A 22,260-nucleotide genomic window follows, 5' to 3' on the forward strand; every position below is an offset into this window, starting at 1 on the left:
CTTTGGAAATGCTATAGGCAAATCCTGAAGGCCTCTGCACATCTCCTGAGCATCCCTCAGGCCCTCAGGATTTGCAGAACATCGTGCCTCCTCTCCTCAGAGCTCACACACTGAGAGAGGAGAGCAAGCAGGACCCTGAAGGATACAGAGAACACGGCTCCAATGTGCTGGGTTGAGTATAAATGTTGTCATTTACCAAAGTGACACGTGGGAGTTCATCACTAGCTTTTGCCCTTATCCTCACCTTTCTCAGCTCGTACTTTCAACAGTACTGACTACACCTTCAAAGCGTGACTGTACAGCATTTAGTGCACAATTTGTATGAAACACATCTGGTGAAAGTGTGCGCAACAGGAAGGGCACTCAGCCACCAGCAGCCGTCAGCGACGTTGATTAAAATCATCCTTCTTCCCTGAGAGAGCATCTGGCACTTCATGCTCCCGGGGTGAAAGGCGACTAAAACTTGGTCAAGTGAACAGTGATCTCTCACAGATATTCTCGGAACGCAGCATCAGAAAACAGCTCGGAGATGTGGAGGAAAACATGAAGGTGTTTCTAGCTGCTGTGCGTCCCACACAGAAGGCACTTTCTCAGCAGAACAAGATGCAGGAACAACACTAATATATGCTGTTCTCCACCCCAAGTCTCTGAGTAAAAACTGTCTATGGACATGGGTGCCCCTGGCTAAGGAGAACGCCCCCCCATAACCTCACATTCGTGCCCCACTAGAGAAAACAACCACAAAGACTTCTTTGTGAAAAACGTATTTTGCAATATATTATCAAAAGTTTCATTGACGATCTTAATGGATGCGGCTGAGTAAGGAAAAGTGAATATGGCCCGAAAGAAAAGAACCAAGTCTACCAACTCAGCAAATTTCAGTGGCCTTCAGGAACCAAACTATTTCACCAATATCCAGGAAAATGTTCTGCACCACAAAATGGCAAATGTGATTCCATGGAATGGACTCTCATCTAAAGGTCCTCTTCTCCCACCAGTCCCCAGAACCTCCCACCCCAGCTCAGACCCTCCTCAACTAATCTCCCAAAAACTAATCTTGAAAACTTACCTTGGTGCATTAACTTCAGACAAACTCTATAACTTAACACTTAATCTTATGCATTCCGTTATCACACCAATCTACTGAAGTGTAGTTACTATGAAATTACACCTCAGGATCCATCACTGCACTTCCAGGCATAACCACAACTTTGCTTAAAACGGAGATTGTGATCTCTAAAGCCCTCCATCTGTCACCTCAAGTAACGGTGCACATACCTTATAATTAGCTTGCTAAAGAATATGTCACCAAAAAAGCAATCATGCGACCCTTACATTAAAACATTCACTAACTGGCCCATACCTGGTTGAGAGGGAGAAGAAACGATTCCTGTGCATTAAGCCACCACCTGCAGAGACTGGTTTGGTCTGCAGTGAAACACTGTAACAGCTTTTGAAGGCTCCCTAAACCCATAGGTTGTTACACACACACACCACTGAGCCCTGTTAATTCATTTAGTGAGCAAGAAAGCTGTGGGTTCATGTACTCAGGATTATTTTCATGGGCAGAAAAACATTTGCAAGCACCAAGAACTTCCAAGGTTGGAAGGAGTTCAGGAGCTGTACCAACAGCAGTAACGATAGGAATAGCAGTAATAAAATTTCTGGCTCCTTTTCCTGAGGAGGGGTCCTAATAAAGTACAGTGGTCGCTTGGTACCCTAGGAGATTGGTCCCAGGACTCCTGTAGATACCAAAACCCCTGGATGCTCCAGTATTTGCATGCAGGAGACAGCAAGGTGTGCCTGTACATCACTTCATGCACATGGATTCAGAGCAACATTCGGCACACGCAGCAAATTCGAGTTTTGCTTTTTGGAACCTGCTAAGTTTTTCTCCCGACTCGGCCCCCCAAATATTTTCCATCTACAGTTGGTGAGCCCTCTCTGGATATGAAACCCGTGGATACAGAGGGCCGACTGTATCACTCAGCATTAGCACGAGACATGCAAGCAAATGTAGTTGCTGGTGTTTTTGTCATTTGTGCCTGCCACGTCCCCGGTGCGCACATCCTCTGACAAGTGACCAACCTCTAAGGTCTTTCTCTCTCTGTGACATGGGGACAGACCTGCACAGTCCTCACCTCACTGAAGGTTATGAAGACCAAGACCTACAGAATTTGCAAATCAAGATTTGTCATTGTCTTCTAGCAGTTAAGGATCTCCTCTGGTGACTTTGTGTCCCTTATGTTTTCATAGAATCAATATTCAATTTCTTAGTCGATAATGCTGGCAATTTGCTCGTATCTGATCAAAGCAGGAAGTACTAATCTGGAGCAGAGGTAAAGGAGAACCAGCTGAACCCCGATGAAGAAACGAGCCTTTCCCATCAGTGGGGGGCAGCAATTTGAACCCACACACTCACCACCCCCTTGCTGCCTGTACTCAAAGTCACAGGCCAAGGGTGAAGGGTCTAATCAAGCTTGTAGTTGCCAATGTCTAACCATCGTGACATTTGGCATCAAATCTGCATTCTTGCATTATCTTACAAGAAAGCCTACCGACTGAGACCACACTCCCCCAGGGCCACAAGTGGGCGAGAGGGGGCAAAGGCTCTCCAGTTTACCCTAATCCCACCAGGTCAGCTTCCTCACTGCTAGTACTGCTAGGTGTTTCTGAGCATTGATTGCCACTCCTGGTTCAGACCCTAAAACTGCCTTTCATCCCTGAAATAAAAACCCATAACTGAATCTCATTAGGACCATGTTAAAACTCTCTGAGCCAACAAAATAAGCCCAAAAAAGAATCTGAATAGAAAACACCATGTTCATGGTTCTGTGCTGGCACTGACTACAGGTCAGTTTGCTTCATCTCTTCACACTTCTGGTTATGTTAAGCTCCCTGCTGTAACTGACTTGAGTCCTTACCAAGTGGAATGTCATTAATAAGTAAATCTTAGTGAAGAGAACTTGCCATGTCACACAGTGACAGCAGCAAAGGACTCCAGCTTTGCTACCCAATAAGCTGAGGCTTGAACCTCAATTTATTGCTGCCACAAAACTTGGTATTTTTTTAAATGTTGGTTTGATGTCTTGACACCTCCTCCATTCCTATCAAAATATGTAATAAATTGGTGAAAGGATTCTAAAATGGCCTGTAAATGCCACACACAGCTTCTCAGTAGATAGTCAGCCAGCCACAAGTCCACTGCCCCTTCCCCAGAACTGCTTACCCATTGCATTGAGATAATGGTTGAAGGCCTGGCAAGGAGGACTCGGGGTTTGTGTTGATTTGTCACAACTCATGGGTGCTGGGCTCCTGTCTGTGTCAAAAGAGAAATACCCACTGGAGGATCGAGACAGCAGGGAGGATCTTCTCACAAAGATGAAAAGCGGGGATCTGGTAGCAAAAGGCCCAGGGCTGGCCGGTGGGGCCAGCGGGCCCTGAGGGCTGCCGTGGGGGCAGCGGTCCCCTTCGCCTTCAGGATTACCTTGTGGCTCTATCTGTACAGAGCTGGGGGCCCCAGGCCTGAGCTGAGGAGGCCTCTCCGTGGGCTGTAATTGTCCACCTTCTCTGTCACACTCAGAACTTACATCAGAAGGTTGCTTTGCCATTTGGTCTTTTTTTCTGCAAGTAAAATAAAAACTAAGATTACCTTAAGCAAAATAATCGCAACAAATAATTAAATTAGCTAATTTTCATGTACTCATTAGAAATTAACAAATACTTCAACAGTAAGTATATTTCTCTGACCATCTTCCAGATAAGAATAAAAGCATACGTAAAATAACAAAGGCATTATTATTTGTGTTGGGGGGCACTAAACTTCCTGCCACCAAACACAACACAGTGACAACATCAATGACTGGCGGGGCTGGTGCTGGAACACATATTCAAGTTTGGGGGGAGGCAGCGGGTCTGAAGCCTATTTACAGGGCTCTGCTCAGAGCCCACTGGACTAAGCCAGAACCTCCCGGGGACTCTGATTCCTTGGTTCCCAGGACTAGACCCTGCGCTTGGGGCACAGGAGTGCGTGCAGAGGCAGCAACTGCAGCCGGCTGGCCGCGCTCCCTGCTCCGGCCCCATTGTTCTGCCGAAAGTGCTGAGGGCAGCAAGTCTGGGGAGCTTTGGCAAGGGCCGTCCGTCGTAGTAAGTGCGTCACAATAGAGTTTGTAACTCTGAGCCGCTCGGCCCGCTCCGCTCCCGCCCGTCAGTCCGACGTCCTTTCCGCGGGGGCAGCGCAACGCACCCACCCGGCATAACTTTCCGCAAGTCCACCAGCACTGTTAGGTGAGCACCTCCAAATAGGGGGACCCCGAAGCTGGCCCCGGGCGCCCCGACAAGTTAACAGTAACCCCGCACGCTAGGCGACCCGGGCGCGCGGTTCCTTCAGCCTTAGATCCTCCCTCTCCCCACGAGCAAGCTAAAACTCACGTCCGACCCTTCCCTGCCGAGCGTCGTGTCCGGGCCCGGGCCCGGGCCCCGCGGCGTCGTGCCCGCACCCTTCGCCAACCCGGAGCCCCCAGACCGTCACTGCGAAGGCGGCGCACTAGACAAAGCCAGGGACCCGCGCTCAGAAGCCGCGGGGCGGCGCAGAGCCCGCAGCTGGCCGCGTGCCCACTGCCGCGAACCGCTGGGCCGCCCAGGGTTCCACGCGCCGCGCCTCTGTCCCGCACCGCCCCGGCCGCCGCCGCCGGGAACATCCTCCCCTCGGCCGCTCCTCCCCTCGCGCACTGCGCCCGCCGTCGCCGGCTCTGCCGCCTCCCCGCGCCGCTGGCGCCGGTGCCCGCGCCCCCAATTGGCCCGCGCGCGCACGCTCCGGGCCGCAGCCAATCGCCAGCCCCGGTAGGGGCGGCGCCTACCGGCTAGGCCGCCAGAGGCCAAGCGATTGTTGACAAATTCGCCTCCGCGCGCGGCGCGGGCCGCGGCGGGGATGACGGCTCCCAGGACTCTGGACCCCAGTGGACCGGCTACCCGGCCTACCCCTCTGCCCGTTCCAACGCCGCGCGTGCCCCAGCGGCTCTCGCCGTCCAGAGGAGCCGGCCACCTAGGTCCTAGGAGACAAAGCAGGAGCCGCAGGCAGTCCTCTGACTCCGGTCTTCGCCGCTGGCCGCCGCCGCCGCCCCCCTCCTCCGCCCCCCCCCTCCGCCCCCGCTCAGGTCCGCCCCCTCCCCTGCCGCAGCACTCATCCTTTCCAACTTCCTCCCTCTTCCTCCCTGAGCGCCGTGGTCAAGCACCAAATCCTAGTGGCCAGCCCGAGGGCAGGGCACCTCTACCAGCACCGCGAGGAGTCGGGCTGCGCTTGGGCATGCCCGAGTCGCTAAGACTACCCGACCGACCCCACGGACGGAGCAGGTTTGCTGCCCGCGGTTGTCCAACGTGTGGCCCCGGTGGTGGAGGAGGAGGCCTTGGTCTCTCGCTGTCCGTGGCTCGGGAGCCTGGCAGGTCCGCAAGAGCGATCGCAGACGGGGCAGGGACCCGAATGCATCCGAGAGCGCGGATGCAGCAGCTGCCCCGACCCCTCGGCCTGATGTGCACAAGAAAAGCCGAATCTCGTCAGTTAGTCCCCAGCACAGTTCTGCAAATTCCCGGCATCGAGCGCGCACCAAAGACCGGCTCCTGCCGCTCGGCCCGCGAGACTTCCCGGCCGGGCGCTCAGCTCATACGGCGCAGCAGCCTCGGTTCCCGGGCCGGCACAGGGAGCGCGCGCTGCCTCTCCAGCGGCCCAAGACACTGCACCACCCCGCGCGCCGCATCACGGTCAGGTCCATAGTTCCACTGAGCGCTAGCAGACTCCCGGAGGACGACATCTCCCCAAAGTGGACCTGCCTGGGGAGAGGACCCGACCCGCTCTGATCGCCGCTTCCCGCCGGGCTACAGGCGGGACTGGGCGTGTGTCTCGGCCAACACGTGCGCGGGAAGCGGGCAGGAGGTGGAACGTGTGGCTCCGGCGCCCGTCATCCACGCGTCCCGCCCCCGCCCGGGGATCCGGAGGTATTTACCTTGCGTTTCTCAGTCCGAGAGTCAGAGTCAGACATTGGGGGGGCGCGGGCCAGGGGAAGGCGCCGAGGTTGTGGCGGCGGGGACGGGGTGAACCGAACAGCCCCAGGCAATGCTGGCCTCAGTGGGCAGGGCGCGCCAGACGTCTGAGAGGACCCGGCCGCGGCGGTAGTGGCGATACGAGTCGCAGCTATCAGAAGAGCTCAAGACCTGTAGGCGGCGCGGAGCGAAGTGAAACCTGCGCGTTTGTGCAGCCCAGCTCCGCGCTCGCGGCCTTGCACCCGTGCCCAATCACTGTGGGCCCCGCCCCCACCAAGGCCCGCCCCGCCCCGTCCAGTCCCACCCCTTGGCGCTATGGTCCCCGCCCCTCGGCGCTGCGTACCCTGGGGGCGCTAGCCGAAGCAGGTAAAGGCGGGGCCGCCGGCCGGTTCCCGCTGCGCGCGCCGCCCGCCGAACACCAGCCCGGATTGTTTGCCGAGTGACTCAGGCTGCGGGCCGCCGTGGTGCACCCTTCCCCCACGCCAAATGCATCTTCGACTCCCGGTGGCGGCCGCGCAGTGCGCGTGGAACAGAGGGGGCGCTCCTGGCACAGTGAGGCCGCTCGCTGCCGCCCGCGGAGTCTCTGGAGGCGGCCCAGAGCCCTGGACTCGCTGCTGGAGTTTCTCTTAGCCGCTCTGGGGCGGGCGCGAGGACGGGTTGGACCCTAGAACGCGCCGGGTCACGGTGGGCAAGGGCGCCTCTACGCAATCCCCACTCCCAGAGTCTGATCCTTGGGCCGGACCCGATATTAAGGCTGCTCATCTTCCTCTGGGGCGCCCTGCTCATGCCACCTGCTGGGCTGCCCAGCCTTTCTCCCGCGCCAGACTTCCAGTAAGCGGTGGAACCATTATTGGGCAGAAACCAGAACAGAGCGCCGAGCGATCCCCAAAGCCTCTTTCTGCAGCGCGGTTGCGAGACGGGAAGCGAGCGTGTACCGAGCAGGTAAAATAAGGAAATGAAAAAGTAACTTTAAAAAAATCCTTTTAAGAAAAAAAAAAATAAAGGACCAAGAAGAGCTATGGCCTCCAGGTGAGAGAGAGGGTGGTGCCTCCGCCCAGTTGGGATCCTCAAGGATTTTTGGGCTCAGGGAACTGTCCCTCGGCTTGCTGAGGCCGGTCGGTGTAGGCGGCCGCGGGGTTCCAGCCTGCATGGGGAGCGCAGTACCTGCAGCCCCTCTGCCTGCGCGCCTTCTCCCCTTACTTCTTGGAATCCGAGATCCCAGCCATCTCCTTCCCGCGCGCCTCCCGTGTTTATTGGGGTCCGCCTCCCCACCTGTCCTCCCAGAGCACGTCCTGCGCGCCCCTCCCTGAGTTCCCCAGGCTTTGAGATTCGCGATTCGGTGTAAGGTCCGTCCAGAGAAGAAATAGCTCTCGCCGCGGGGGAGCCCAGGCTAGACGGATTAAAGAAACACAATTTAGGGGCCGCTGTAACCAGCACCCCCTGATGGTAAAGGGAGGGTCCTCGGTATTGTCCCGCTCTCTGGCCACTTGGGTCAGTTTTTGTTTGTGAGCAGATACAGAAGGGCACCGTGACAGCACAGCCCCAGATCAGTCTCAGTGCAAACTCGAGTGAGTCCTGAGTGAGTGAGTGGCCAGACTCTGAGAGGACCCGGCGGCGGCGTTAGTGGCGATACGGATCAGAGCGATCAGAAGAGCAGAGGATGCAAGGGAGTGGGGTAGGTTTCCCTGTAGAAGGGTAAGGACCGGCGTGGACGTGGCCAGGTGGACGCAGAGGCCGGAGGTCTATCCTGACCTCGATTTGGAGCGTCCGCTTAGGATTGTCGGTGGCAGCCGCGGGCGAGCTTTGCGCGGTAACCGCTTGGCGTGGCACCGGGAACCAGTCATAGAACCAGCTACGCCCGCCAGGAACCCCACCTCTCCCCGCACCCAGGTGCTCCGGGCCTGGACAAGGCAGGTAGGGGCCGGGGAAAAAAGAAAAAAAAACACGCAGAGGGTGTCGCCTGCTCCCACGCAGCTCCACTGCCTCCTCGCTGCCCGCTCTAGCAACCCGATGAACACTTTAAAAAACAAGAGCGTGGAGGAAAGCAACCTGTTAGGTGCTTTTATCTGGCACTCAACCCGGAGGTCGGCCAGAAGGCAGCTATTTAGTTAACCCAGACTGTGCAGGGGAGTTTGGGCGAGGGCCCCACGCCGGTGGCCGGGAGCCCTTCCTGCCCAGTCCCTCAGCATCCAGAGGTCCTCCTGAAACCCGCCAAAGGAGGGGCAGCGTGAGAAGGGTGTTCGTTCGGCACGGATGGCGCCTTGCGGACCCGGGGGGAGCTTGCCTCCTCCACGACTGGTGGAGCGGGAGGACGGGGAATGACTGGAACAGAAAGGGCCGCGGAGACCTGAGACACGGGAAATCCGTGGCCCTCGCCAGGCACATGGGAGTCACCAGGGTGGTCTCTCCAAATTCTGAAACCTACTTACTGCGGTGCATTGCCCGCTCGGCCACCCCACCCTTCGAAAGCCGCAAGATAGCCTTCGCGTCACTTCATTTCTTTATTTAACGTGGTATCTCCGCTTCTAGAGAACATAGTACAGCCCTCGGTGAAAACGTTATCCGCGGGCTGTCCTGCGGCCTGGGAGGACCGCTGAGCTGGTGCTTGGAGCCCCCAGCGCAGGTTCCGGTTCAGCCGCACATTTCCTCGCAGAACCTGGGGGGGCTCTGACTCAATGGAGCCGCTGAGCTGAACCTCTGCCCGTGGGTGTTTGATGTCTGTGCTTTGATTTATTTTTCCCACTCAGCACCACAGTTTTTCAAAATCACTGGGAATCTTAAGCACCGCTGCCAGCAGGAGACCAAGGGTTGCAACGGCTGTGGGGGTCCCACTGAAGCTTGAGAGGTGGCATGGGTGGTCGGGAAATAGGGAGAGGGCGCAGCACTGCGTGCACTCCCTTTCAGACAGCCCGGTGAGTCTCGCCAGCCTTGGCGGGACCTGGCTCCGTGGCTGGCCTCTGCTCCAGCTCCAGCGTCAGAAAAGCAATGTGGGTGGCAGATGCAAGCGAACCACCATCCTGCCCCTACATCCGCTATAACCTGGCTCCCGGGGTTGGGGCCGCCTAGAGCGCGCCCTTTCCTGGGCCTGGGGCTGCTTCAGCGCAGGGTAGAATGGCCCGTGGGTTGGTGATTCCAGCCATCTGTGTGTGCAGATAGGTGTGTGGAATGTTAAAGGCAGAGATCACCCTCAGGGCATCATCCTTTAACGGAGTCACACAAGTCCAGCAACTGCAAAACAGGACACAAAGGATCAAGTCAGATGCTGGCTCACTCACAGTGGCTGGACGCCCACCACAAGCAACCGCACACCCAGCAGCTGGATTTCCTGGGACCAGGAAGGTAAATACCTTCGATTTTGAATAACTCTCGCAAGCCTTTTTCATCTTAGAAATTCTTAACTCGGTGACACCTAGTCTGGCAGAAGCCCACTTATTCCGTAAAAGGGTGGGGGTGGACTCCAAATCAGCTGGGGAGCTCCAGACCAGAGACTGAGAATTTATTTTCCCCCTCCTCTGCCCACTCCTGCAGCCCTCCTCCTCCTCCCTCGGGTCCCCTCCATAGTGCCTGGAGTGCCACCCTCTGGCGCTCACAGGCAAGTGAACTGGTAGAACTTAAGAGCCACTGAACTTCAGAGACCAGCTGGGTTCTCCCCAGCAGCGCTCCCCACCCCCCACCCCCCCACCCCCCCACCCCCCACCCCCCCACACCCCTCCCACCCCCCGCCCCCAGGGTGATAGCAGGCCACAGCTCCTAAAATGCAAAGCAACTGCTTGGGCGGGGGTTGGGGGTGGGGGTGGGGGGCGGTGTGTGACGGCATTGGCAACTGTGTGTCTTTCACATGGCTGCTGCTGGAAATCCACCACCTGCAGTTAGCACCAAGGAACCCCTCCAAGGCCTCCCCACCTTCCCATGTCTTCTTCAACCACTGGATAAGACATCCCAGCAGAAGGAAGGGGGAGATGCAGTCCAGTGATTTTGGAGACGCTGCAGTGGGTGTATTTTATTTCCTTTCCAGGGTTTAGATGCCAGTGCATTTTTATCACCCCCCCCACCACCACCAAAGCTACCAAAAATAACAGATTGCTTTTTTAACAGTAAACAAGGGCTTCCTTTTCCATTAACCGGCTACACACTGTTCTCTATTGTTCACGTTCTCAGTCAGCTGTAAATTTCTTTCACCAAATTACATTTCACCCCAGGTTTTCAGGGTTTACTTTGATGGTTTTAAACACATTACTTAACCAGCCACACCTTTGCCCTCCTGGGAGTGGTCATCCCTGGAGCTACACTGAAGCTGTTGGACCACAGCTCCTTGGCAGCAGTCCAAAATACAATTCCAAGTGTTCAGAGAAGGGGAGTGGGCGGTCCAAAACTGGGGTGAGGGTGGCATGGGGGAAGAGCATGAATTTTCAGAGTCCAACAATACAATACCTCTCCCTTTCAAATGTGCTCTATTACATCAGTAATTTCTAATGAAAACCTTCATTCTTTATGCACTGTGGTTAAGCACCATCAAATCAGTACTGAAAAGACTTTGATCATATTTGCAAGATGCACCGTGATGAACTTTGCTGACCAAGATTTCAAAGTTTGTAATTAATACTCTTGACAAATCCCTGACTAATCTGTCAACTCTCAAAGTCTTTAACCACAAAGTTCAAAACCATGAGATGGGTAGTCCCTATACCTTCTACATATTGTGATACCAGTATTCAAGGTCATTTTCCTTTGCGTTTGCATTAGAAACTCAGCCAATTTTTTTTCATATAGTTAACAACGGGGAAAATTCAATTATCTGAATGAATGTTGTGTGAAAGAGTATGGGTTTGGTTTGTCTGGTGCCAAATACAGAATAAGGATCCAGAAGTAGAAATTATAGGAGGCAGATTTTTATTCAATATTTTTATAACTTTAAAAATAATAAAATAGACTACATTTAAAAAGAAGGAATTGATGGCTGGTGCAGAAGAGGGTTGCCTCACTCACACTGGTCCAGAGAGTAACCCCTCCAATGACACCGAAGAGGAAGCTGTGTGCTGGGAAAGACCAGAGGTTGACTGCTAAGACTCTTTAGGGTCCAGATGGAAGGATCAGGCATCGTTCCTGTTATAATGTGTTTCACGGTGATCCCAGGTATTCTCCCACCTCTGCCTGTGAGGAGGAGGATTATGATGCTCATCCTTTCACTTACAGAGTATGCACTGTGGTCCTTGCCTGCATTAGGGACTATGTGGGGCACTGGAGGCTTCGTGGTGCTGCCTGTGGGACTTTTTACAAATATGATCTTAATAAAAAATAAACTTAGGTAGGTAATGTAGCATGGATTATTATACAGTTACAGTATGTATCATTACCAGGGAGCCCTTTAGGACTAACCGAAGTACTATGAAAGTTTAGTTTTCTTACCAAATGTACACTTCCATATAAGTATAAAAATGGTGCATGTTGTAGGCCCCGCACCCCATCCTGCCAGTATGTGACCCAGTTATGCTGGGCAGAGCACCCCAAGCTCACCATCTCTACAAAGAAAATTATGGTGAATAGCTTTTGAAAAAGTATCAATGAAGAGATGCCCTTTCAAAGTAAAAGAACATGAACAAGTTGTAAGTTTTTGCAGAATGTTTTTAAAAGGACAGACCCAAAGCGGAGGCAGTATTGCTCTAAAAACAATAAGAACCTAAGAGCCACTGGAACTTCCCAGCGAGTGGTATTCGAGAATATCTACTTTGAAGACAGCGGAAACACTCGGCTCACACAGAGCAGTATGTTCATGTGTGGATTTCAGGAGGAGATTTAGAACATCATTTTGGCTTCCCACCCACACCAAGTTGCAGTAGGTTATTTCTTTTCCTTCTCTTTTTGGCTCTCCCTGCATTTTCCTTGTTCTGGTTGGGAGAGGAGGATGGCTCCAGATGGGCAAGGACTGAGCTTTGCAGCCTCCTAAGCAAACCCTATTTTCCCAGGGTCTTAGGGTGTGAGGTAGCCAGTGCACTTGCAGCAACATCAGCTATTCTTAAGACTCTGAGTACAGGGTGTTCGTTCCTCTTTCCATGCCCCCACCTCTGCTCATGTAAAGTTCCTTACCCCAACTTGAAACGTCCCTCAACCACCCCTTTCTTTCCCAGGCACTGAGATACAGTCTCTCAATCCCTTGCACCAGCTGCCTGTGACTTGCCTTGACCAATGCAGAGAAAGTGACGTGGTGTGAGTTCCCGTGGTTGGGCCTTCAGCAGCCTTGCAACAGCCACCTTGCTCTCCTAGAACCCTGAGCCCACTGGCTGGCAGGAGCCCGGTCAGCCTGCGGGAAGATGAAAGGCCACGTGGAGGAGGACCAAGGGGCCTTGCCAACAGCCAGGCCTACTGCCAGTATGTGCGGGAAGTCATCATCTTGGACCCCTAGTTCTATTGAACTAACATGACCACAGCCATAGTGTTAACTGCAGAACCTGGTCCTGCCCTGTTTCTAACAAGACTTGGAATCAACATTTCAGCCTTCAATACACTACTCACAAGCAACACTTGTGAACATCACTCACAGGTAACACTTGTAAACCCTTAACTGCTACCTCTTGAACCCCCAACCTGAGTCCTGGAACAGGAGCGACATCTGAGCCTTGCCTCCCGTCTCAACTCCCAAATAAAGCTCTTTTTTTTTCTCTCCAAAGCTGGTGTTATGCTTGTATGTGCATCGGCAGTGGACCCTTGTTCGGTAACAACCGAGTGAACTGACCTAAGAATAGAATCACCCAGTTGCCTATCCACGGAACTGCAAGAAATGAACAACTGTCACTTTATGCCACTGAGCTTTAGGGTGGTATCTACACAGCAATCAGTCACTGAACCCGATGCCTTCCTTAAAATTCAAACTGGCACTCAGTGGACAAATTGGCATTCAGTAGGGCCATTGTCAGCTGTACTGCCACTTAATTATGTGAGGACAATTGTATAATACACAAATAGCAGTTGATAGTGGAGTGTAGCTGACTGACAGGCTTGACTTTGGAAGAGCATTTCAGTCCTAAGGGAAGTAGTTTATAAAGCCAATGAGTGTCTGGGTGCCTGAGAGAGAATTTCAATAGTGGACTGGAAGACCCCCTGCAGGCCACCCCTCACCCCACTTCCCTAGTCCCCAGGGCTTGCCTTACAACCATCTCTGTGAGAGGCTTTAACCTCCAACAAAAGCACTGAGTAAAAACAAAATGTCAAGGATGGGAAAGAAGGCAGAAAATATTTGCCACCAGGGATTAAGCCTTAGAAACGCTTGGGTCCTCCTGCGCCATTAGTGGAGAGGAACGGATCGGGCCTGCTCAGGCCCAACCAGAGTCAGCTGGTGTGATGGAGAGGACTGACCTCTCTCTGTCACCTTATATCACTGGAGCTGCAGCAGTTCCCTGCTCCCAGAGATTTCTTAAGCAAGGGTGGCCAAAAGGGGTTCATCTGTAGAATGTGGGTAAGAAGTCTGGCCTCAGATGGTTGGGAGGGTGGAGTGAAGTAATTATGTGAAGGCCACTCTCAGCTGCCAAAGGAAGCAAAACAAAGGGTTGTCAACTCATGTTCCCTAAAATACCATTATCAAGGCTTTGAAGGTTTCCAAGAAACTCATAAGCAGTAAGTTCTGATGTGAATCTGTCCATTAACACACAAACTCGGGGGCTGAGGTGACAGGATGTGGAATCCAGCACGTACATGGATGTGTGGCGTCCCACGTCTATCCAGTTGGATATGCTCTGGTGCAAAGGTACTTCTCATTTAAACAGCTTTGAAGGCACATCAACACATATGCCCTCGTCAACTGAGTTGGAGGACTCCACTTGTGATGTGGGTGGCAGTCTGAACATGACAAGCTGGGAATAAGTACCAGTATTTCTCATTTGACGATCTGACCCCTTTTATGTGTCTGAAACAAACATAATGATTGTGTGCGTGATTACCACCTTTTCCAGGTGGTTGTTGAAAGTATTAAAGAAAAGGACTACCAGCCTACGTTCCTCAGGTTAACATATGTCATCAAGAGAAAGGCTGATTTGCCTTTGTTGTGTGTCTGTCATCCATGGAAAAGGCACCCCTGGTTTCTCTGCTCTGTTTTTATACCAGAATCTGGTGTGAGACTCCTCTCCATGCTCCTCTGTAGCCGCTTATTCAGATCTTCGCCAGGCTCTTTAGAATCTTGCCTCACCAGATTACCTCCCTCCAGTCTTGTTCTGCTCATTCTTCCCCGAAGCCCAGGATCTCTTCCATTTGCTTCTCGAGTTAAAGCAAAATCACTGACTTGAACTTGGTCCTTCCACAGCGCTTGATTGACTGAGTCGATCACTGGTTCCTCATCCACCACTCACATGCAAGCTGCACTTTCCACTTGGGCCAAGGACATGCATCTGGCCTGCAGGTGACACTCTTCGTATCCACTGAATCGCCACGTTTGCCAATCTTTCTCACTTGACTCACCCTAACTGAATCGGGTCTCTTTCAAGCTTTTGGTGTCTGGTTAGATTTACTGCCTTCCTAAAGCCATCCTAAAATAGTCAGTGTTCCCAAGAGAATATGGACAGGTCATGAACTTTGCTGAGCCCACTTCCTTCATCTGTAGAAAGGAGGTATTATCTCTCTCATAGGATTTTGTAAGAATTAGATTAAACAATAAATATGTAATAATGTATTTGTTATATGATAATTATAACAATAAAGCATTTAGCACTACTGACCTTATCCCAGAGTAGATACTAGCTAGACATTAATTCCATTTGCTTTCCTATCACCTTTATTTTTCCTGAACTCCTAGTTCTTATCTATATATCTGTTTTATATTAATGTATATTTATGTATATTTGAAGATTTCCATTTGGCTTTTTTATAGTTTCAATGTCTTTGCTGAGACTTTCTATTTTTGTTCCAAGTGTGCTCACATTTGCTCACTGAAGCGTTTCTACGATGGCTGCTTTAAAGTCACTCACTAACTCTCACATTACTGTCATACCTTCCTTGTTCTTGGTGTGAGGACTGCTTGTCACCTCTCAGGCTCCTGCCCTGTCCTCCAAGGGACAGCAATGGCAGAGTGGCTGCCCCTGTACCTGAGGCCCCTGGGCTTTGGCTGCCTTCACCCACGGTCCCAGGATGGCCTCCCATATCTATGCTGTCCTTCGGGAAGGACCACCTGCCTGACCACAGGGTGCTGGACACACTGTACAATGTTGGTTTTAAAGAGTGAGATTTTGGCGCACATATTTCAGGAGGTCAGGACTGGTTAAAATAAAAGAATAATGCCTGTCCTAATATATTTTTATTATTGATTTCAGAAAGGAAGGGAGAGGGAGAGGGAGAAACATCAATTAGCCAGCTGCCAGGATGCGGAAAAGCCGGCCTGGTGGTCTGGATGTTCCTCCTGAGAAGGCCAAGGCTTCACCTCTCCACACTGGGTATCAAACCCAAACCTGAGCATGTGCCTTGACCTGGAATGGAATCATGACCTCCTGGTTCATAGGTTGATGCTCAACCACTGAGCCACATCGGCCAGGCTGTTCTTACGTTTCTTACATGTCTCCTACCACATAGGTGCTCCCAGATCCAGTACCTCTAATAGTAGAGCTAAAATAACAGATTAGCACATAATGTGGGAGATGAGAGGGGAAAAAGTTTATAATGGAAGCTGCCCCCGGGTTCCTGGGAAACCAGGGGAGAGGAGTTTGCAGAGAATTCTCTCACTAAAGCTCACAGGGCAGCCAGGGTGTGGACTAGGCACTTTCATATCCTAGTCCTGGGACTGCGGCCAGGACTTCCCAGCCCGTTTCCTTGTGTGTCAAATGACAGAATTGGTGTGTCTTAAAGGTGCTTAGCGAGTGTGCCCTGCTTGGTACCAGTCACCATAGCTCGTTTGTCACAGAAATAGAAGCTTTACCAAACCAAACCACAAATAAACTTTCCATGTGATTTCCATTATGCCTAATTTTCAGAAGGAGTTTCTGCAGCCAACCTTTACTTTCTAACGAATAGTTAGGTGTGGGTGGGCGGGTCATGTACTTTTCTGCCCATTCTTTTCCAAATGACTTGATTTTGGATTAAGAAGATATTGAACAGAAACTTTAAAAGAAGGGGGACCTTAATACAACCAACAAATCATTTTTAGTCTAAAAGATTGTGATGGGGAATAGGATGAAAGCAACTGGTGAAATGAGGTGTCATGCTCCTTGTGTGTCATGCGTGGCCATTGCTGCGGCTGTGGCATGTAACAGACCTGCCAGGTGCCTCTGGCCTCCTCTGCCTGCCTTATTGCCCCCGCCCCCCCCCCCCCCCCCACATGTTCCTCCATGCTCGTGCTGGCCAGCCCTAGGCCCCAGTGAACATTTCATAGATTGGGTCCCAGCCTTGGCCGAGGATCTGTCTCTCCCACAGTGTCCATCTGCGCTCCACACCGCATCCCAGGTGTCTGGGTGTGGAAAGGCAACCAGGTACAGAGGCACCACTGGGCTGCCTGGACTGGCCATCCTGCACCTCCAGCGTCTTGATCACAGTGTCATGCAGTCACACAGCCCTTTGCAGATGTCACCCAGGCTTCCTGTGCTCTGCTCCCTGCTGCCTGGCATTGCCATTCGCTGCACACCTACTGTGTGCCAGGTGACAGAGGAGGTCTTTATGTTAACTGCCTCACACAGCCCTCACCACAGCTCTTATCAGGTTCACCCCATTTTACAGATGAAGCCAAAGCTGAAAGAATTTAGGACTTTGCTCCAAGTTACATACCTCATAACTAGACCAACTGGGGCTTTAATCCAGAGCTTCCTGCTCCCACAGCCCAGCCGACCCCGTGCCTCCACCTTCCCCACCTCCACCTTACCCTTCATGCCTCACTCACAGTTTCCATCCCTGGAGGGTGTGGGGTGGTGCTTGCCTCTGCTATTGGAGCAAACCAGGACCCTGGTGTTCTCCCTACATCAGTGTGGATATCCGTGCGTGCCTGCTGTGGAGAACATGGGTCTGCCCAGCACACATTCTCCCAGGGGGCCAGGGCAGTAATGGGGCCAGGGGGACTGCTAGGATGTCACCCTTGGAGGAAGGTGCCAAGGACACTGGCTTCAGAGCCAGCTGCCAGGATGCGGAAAAGCCGGCCTGGTGGTTTGGATGCTCCTCCTGAGAAGGCCAAGGCTTCACCTCTCCAGAAACTATCCCTGCGAGGGCCGATCAGCCTGGAGGGTGTTCCAGAGACAGCTGGCTCTCCCGGGGAGGGAAGGCACTGGCCCTGCAGAGCCCCCTCAGGAGAGAGGTGAACGCTCCTGCATGGTCTGCTCCTCCAGGCTACACCCAAGTCACCAAACAATGTCCATCCCTTCCAAAGAGCAGCATGCTGACTGTCAAACTGTGACCAAGGACAACCACCACGATCGAGCAGTTACCTGCAGCTGCTACCACTTCTCCTGAAGCCTGAACTTCCAAACTCACCAAGCACATGGAGGGCACCTTGTCTTCTCTCCATCACACCCATCGCCTCTCCTGATGAACTGACCACACACACTCTTTCTCAGAGGTGAGTGGTAGGCCTGTAACAGCTAGTTTGCCACCTGAGCGCAAATGCCTGGCTAGTGGTCAACATTGAGAACACACTGGAAGCACTCTTATGAGGTACAGTCACACTGTGTGCTCAGTCTACTCTCTCCTTTACCCATCACCACCGGAGAGGGAGCTCTGCTCCTGGTTTTACTGACACTGGCCAGCTCCTCAAGGCAGGCCCAGGCTATAGCCTGCTGGTCCCAAGAACACATCCATTCTGATGGCTCCTACAGCCAGGTTTCATCAGCACGCAATGAAATCCATGGTTCTGTTAACCAAGACTCCAGTTTAATGTTCTCTTAATTGATCTGTTTATCAGTTGATAGAAATATTTACCATAATCTGAAATGTTATAATGAAGACATTTTCTTCTTTAACAAACAACAACAAAACCACCATCATGGTCTGGCTGGTGTGGCTTAGTGGTTGAGCATCAACCTATGAACCAGGAGGTCACGGTTTGATTCCTGGTCAGGGTACATGCCCAGATTGTGGGCTCCATCCCCTGTAGGGGGCGTGCAGGAGGCCGCCGATCAATGGTTCTATCTCCCCCTCTCCTTTCCTCTTTCTGAAATCAATAAAAACACGTTTTTTAAGAAAACACTTTTATGTAGCCCAACTAGAGAGTTTATTTGAAGAGAAACAAATTTACCTTCAAAATGTTATTCCTGGCCAATTTGGTTCAGTGATTAGAGTATCAGCCTGTGGACTGAAGGGTTCTGGGTTCAATCCCCGGTCAAGGGCATGTACCTCGGTTGCAACTTCCCCAACCCCAGTAGGGGTGCGTGGAGGAGGCAACCAACCGCTGTCTCTCTCTCTAACCCCCCACCCCCTTCCATCCCTTCCACTTTCTGTAGAAATCAATGGAAAAAACATCCTTGGTTGAGGATTAAAAAAAAAGTTCTTCCCATTGTAGTGGTTTTCAAAGAAAAAGCACACAATTCTGTCATCTGCTAAGTGTTACTAAAAATGCCCACTTTAGTAAAGGAGTGGGACCTTGAACCCTGCTGATGTGACTTCCAAGACATGAAACCTTCCTTCTCTCTAAAATGTGAGTATTTTTAAATATTAGTATTACTGTGTGCTCTTCAGTTAGTAATGAAAATAATCTCTTTAAAAGTCTGGCATTTTCCATTACAAAGTATGCTTAATCGCCAGCACCTAAGACAAGAATGCTGACATAGGCATCCACGCTAACCACTTAATAAGAACTTCTGACATTTATTCAAACTGCTACTGATTCATAAGAGGAAAAGCTTAAAAAGAAGACGAGAGCACATAGCCTTCCCTTTAGAATACAGGAAACCATATAAAGGTATTGGCAATGGAATTAAAGTAACCACAAGGCCGCCCTTGATAGCTTTTTCTACAGACAAAGACATTTACATGAAACGAGAAAGAATATGAAATTAGGTGCTTGTAAGAAAGCTTCACTATTAACTTCACACCCTTTCATATAAAAGAATACAGCATTTTCATCAACCCATAGTTCAGCCTTGACAGTAAAGACTCAAAGAAATGGGAACATACCCAAGAAGGGGTAATTTTTAGTCAAAAATTTTTTTTTCAAAAAGCAGAAGCTCTAGAAACAGCCAGAACTAAATATGCAATAGGAGTACAATGTTATTATGGAGAAATTCTGTGCCAGTGGGTCCTGGAACTTTTAATTTCCAAGGCAGTTTGGGAGAGCTTCTACTTCTAGTTAGGACATAGAAAGATTCAGGAAAACTTTGTTTCCATGGTGACAACCAGAAGTTGAACCCAAAGCAAAGTCAAAGATTTCTGAGGCTCTAGTCCAACATCTTCCCAGCCCCAGTGCTGAGAGGAGCCCTGGCCGGTGAGTTGATTGTGTGTTGTCCCAGCACCTATGGGTTGCCGGTTCGATTCCCAGTTAGGGCACATGCCCGAGTTGTGGGTTTAATCCCCCGTGGGGGGTGTACAGGAGGAGCTGATCAATGTTTGATCTCACATTAATGTTTCTCTCTCTCCCTCTCCTTTCCTCTCTCTCTAAAAACCAATAAAAGAAAAAAAGAAAACTGCTGAGAGGACCAAAAATGCAGAATGGGAGTGGGAGTGCGACCAGGCTAAATCCATGAACTCAGTCTAATTAAAGCAGCCCCTGCTAAGTTTGACTTGAGGGGAAATCTTAACACTCAGCCCCTCTCCCTAACCCCAAGACAAAAGAGAGGGGGAAAAAGAAAAGGAAAGAAAAAGAAAGGAGAGGGGAGGGGAGGGGAGGGGAGGGGAGGGGAGGGGAGGGGAGGGGAGGGGAGGGGAGGGGAGGGGAAGGGAGAGGGGAGAGGGGAGGGGAGGAGAGGAGAGGAGAGGCGAGGCAAGGCAAGGCAAGGCAAGGCAAGGAAAGGAAAGGAAAATGTTATACAATGTCTTGAGTACTATAAAAGTTACACGATGTCACCCCAAATCTAGAGAAAGCACAATATCCTGGGATAATTCATGAGATAAATGTAACCTCTAAAAAAGACCACAAGAAAAATTCTGGACATAAAAAATGGAATATTTGAGATAAAAATTCACTGATGGATTTAATAGCAGATAGAACATTGTAGAACAAAGATCACTAAGCTAGAAAACAGATCAGTAGAGATTATTCTAAGTGGAGCAGAGAGAAAAAAGAAAAAAAAATGAAGAGAGCATCAGGCCCAGCAACCTCATGTGCATGCAGTTGGAATTCCAGAAGTCAGAGAAGGAAAAATAAAACTCTAGGAGATGTAATGGTTGAAATGCTTCCAATTTTGATAAAAAATATCCTCCACATATTCAAGGAAATTGAATTGGTGAGCTGGACGTCATCAAAATTCAGAACTTTTTACTCTGTAAAAGACTATGTTAAGAAGATTAAAGGACAAACTACAGCCTGGGGGGAAATGTTTACAAGCTATGTATCTGCCACAGGACTGGTATCTAGAATATATGCAGAACTGTAAAAATTCAATGATTAAAAAATCCCAAACAATCCAATTAGAACATGGACAGAAAGATGTGAGCAGACATTTTACCAAAGAGGACATACAGATGTTATGTAAACACATAGAAAATAGTGTTCAACATCATTGGCCATTGGGAAAGGCAAATTAAAACCACAATGAAATATGACTGCATACCAGTCAGAATGGCTAAAACAGAAAAACAGTGACACCACCAAATGCTGGTGAGGATGTGAAGATCACTCTGCAGGGCTGGTGGAGTGAAAACTTCACACCACTCGGAAAAATAGTTTGCCAATTTTTAAAAGAAGATCAACATATACCCACCCTAAACCCAGCAATGGTATTGCTGGGCATTTACTCCAGAGAAATTAAAACCCATCTTCATAACAGTTTTATTCCTAATAATAAGAAACTGGAAGAAAACCAGATGTCTCTCAATGAGTGAATGGTTACACAAACTGTGGTACTTGTATACCATGGAATACTACTCAGCAATGAAAAAAAACAGACCATTCACACATGCAGCATCTTGGGTAAGTCTCCAGAAAATGATGCTGAGTAGAAAAAGGCAATCCTTAAAGGATGCATGTTATGCAAGCCACCTTATACAACATTCTTGAATTACAGCATCATCGAAACGGAGAACAGATACGTGCTGCTAAGGGGTAAATGGGAAAGGGGGAAGGGAAAGAGTGTGGCTGTACAAGAACCCCATGAGGAGCCCATGGTGATGCAGCAGCTGTGTCTACACTGCATCCCTGTGGCGGTCCTGGGTGTGGCACGGCGCACAGCTCTGCAGATGCTACCACTGTGGGACTCGAAATCTCAGGATTGCTTCCTTCAAGCACGGGAATCTGTACTTCTCTCCAAAGGAGAAGGGTGACTTAGCACCAGAAAAAAGAACAGCAACTACAAACACATTTTGTTTTATACAAAATGTTTATTTCTAGCTAGAATATTAATTTCTACTTAGATTGGTGGAGTAGGGATCATTTCTGTTTCAAGTTCAGTAATTCACTTAAATTGTACTATGGAATCATGATAAAACCCACCTTGTCTTTATCTGTGACTGGGGTCAGCCCTGTCCACTTGGGTCCAGGGGAATTCCATCACCTGACATTTTTTTGTGTAACACGGCTCCTCTTAGGAACAAATCTCACCAGTGGGCAGTCTCACTGTGCACCCTGGAGGACTCTGGTGGACAACGGGGCCTCAGACACAGCAGCTGCCCTAGGAACTCAGAGGCTGGGGCTCAGGAAAGCAGGGGCCCTCCCCTGAGGTGGTTACGCTGGACTGAAGGAAACAGTGACCCCAGTGTACTCCCCAGACTCACAAAGCTGCACTGTGCGGCCAGCCTGGGGGTCAGCCAGGTGGCTGCCACTAGGAAACCAGCACCGCAGGGGTGGTGACCTTGGGGTCTCTTCTACTGGCCAAACTGAAGAAACCAAGTTGCACTTGTGTTTCCTTAACCTCACTTGAATGGCCTGCAATTTTGGATTCAACAGTGTATTTTGTGCCACTGAGAGCAGGCGTGGGCCGGGGAAGAAGGAGAGGGGAAGGGAGACGGAGCCCCCTTTCCAAAGGGCAGCGATCTGTCCTGATCCTAGCCCGTCTCTCTCGGAGTGTCTCCAGCTCAGGGGTGAGACAAGATATGCATATTCTCGTTGGTCCTGCTGTCTCCTGGCGGTGAACCAGGGGTCCTACAGAACTGAAAGTACCCCAGTCTGGGAGGGCTTTC

General features: G+C 50.9%; 2 protein-coding genes across 6 annotated transcripts in view; both read right to left on the reverse strand.

The window, feature by feature from the left end:
- Positions 1-6,925, reverse strand: part of BCL2L11 (BCL2 like 11) — a 45,756-nt gene extending 38,831 nt beyond the window's left edge. Inside the window, exons 1-3 of one of the 5 annotated variants that reach the window (XM_080682968.1) lie at positions 4,432-4,763; positions 3,488-3,624; positions 3,230-3,319 (exon numbers count right to left, since the gene is read on the reverse strand). In XM_080682968.1, the coding sequence (XP_080539094.1) occupies positions 3,230-3,319; positions 3,488-3,624; positions 4,432-4,700 (496 nt within the window). In that variant the 5' untranslated portion in view covers positions 4,701-4,763. Of the gene's footprint in view, positions 1-3,229; positions 3,625-4,431; positions 4,764-5,999 lie in introns of those variants that run through there. The other 4 variants (XM_080682970.1, XM_080682969.1, XM_080682966.1 and 1 more) reach the window with 4 other exon arrangements.
- A 178-nt stretch (positions 6,926-7,103) lies between these two features.
- The window catches only part of ACOXL (acyl-CoA oxidase like), a gene marked incomplete at both ends in the record, with an annotated part of 274,096 nt that continues 258,939 nt past the window's right edge, over positions 7,104-22,260 (reverse strand). The window contains 4 exon segments of the mRNA XM_080684941.1: positions 7,104-7,180; positions 9,064-9,149; positions 9,151-9,239; positions 9,241-9,264. Of these exon segments, the coding sequence (XP_080541067.1) occupies positions 7,104-7,180; positions 9,064-9,149; positions 9,151-9,239; positions 9,241-9,264 (276 nt within the window).

Source organism: Plecotus auritus (assembly GCF_963455305.1).
Source record: "Plecotus auritus genome assembly, chromosome: 8".
Classification (NCBI taxonomy): domain Eukaryota; kingdom Metazoa; phylum Chordata; class Mammalia; order Chiroptera; family Vespertilionidae; genus Plecotus; species Plecotus auritus.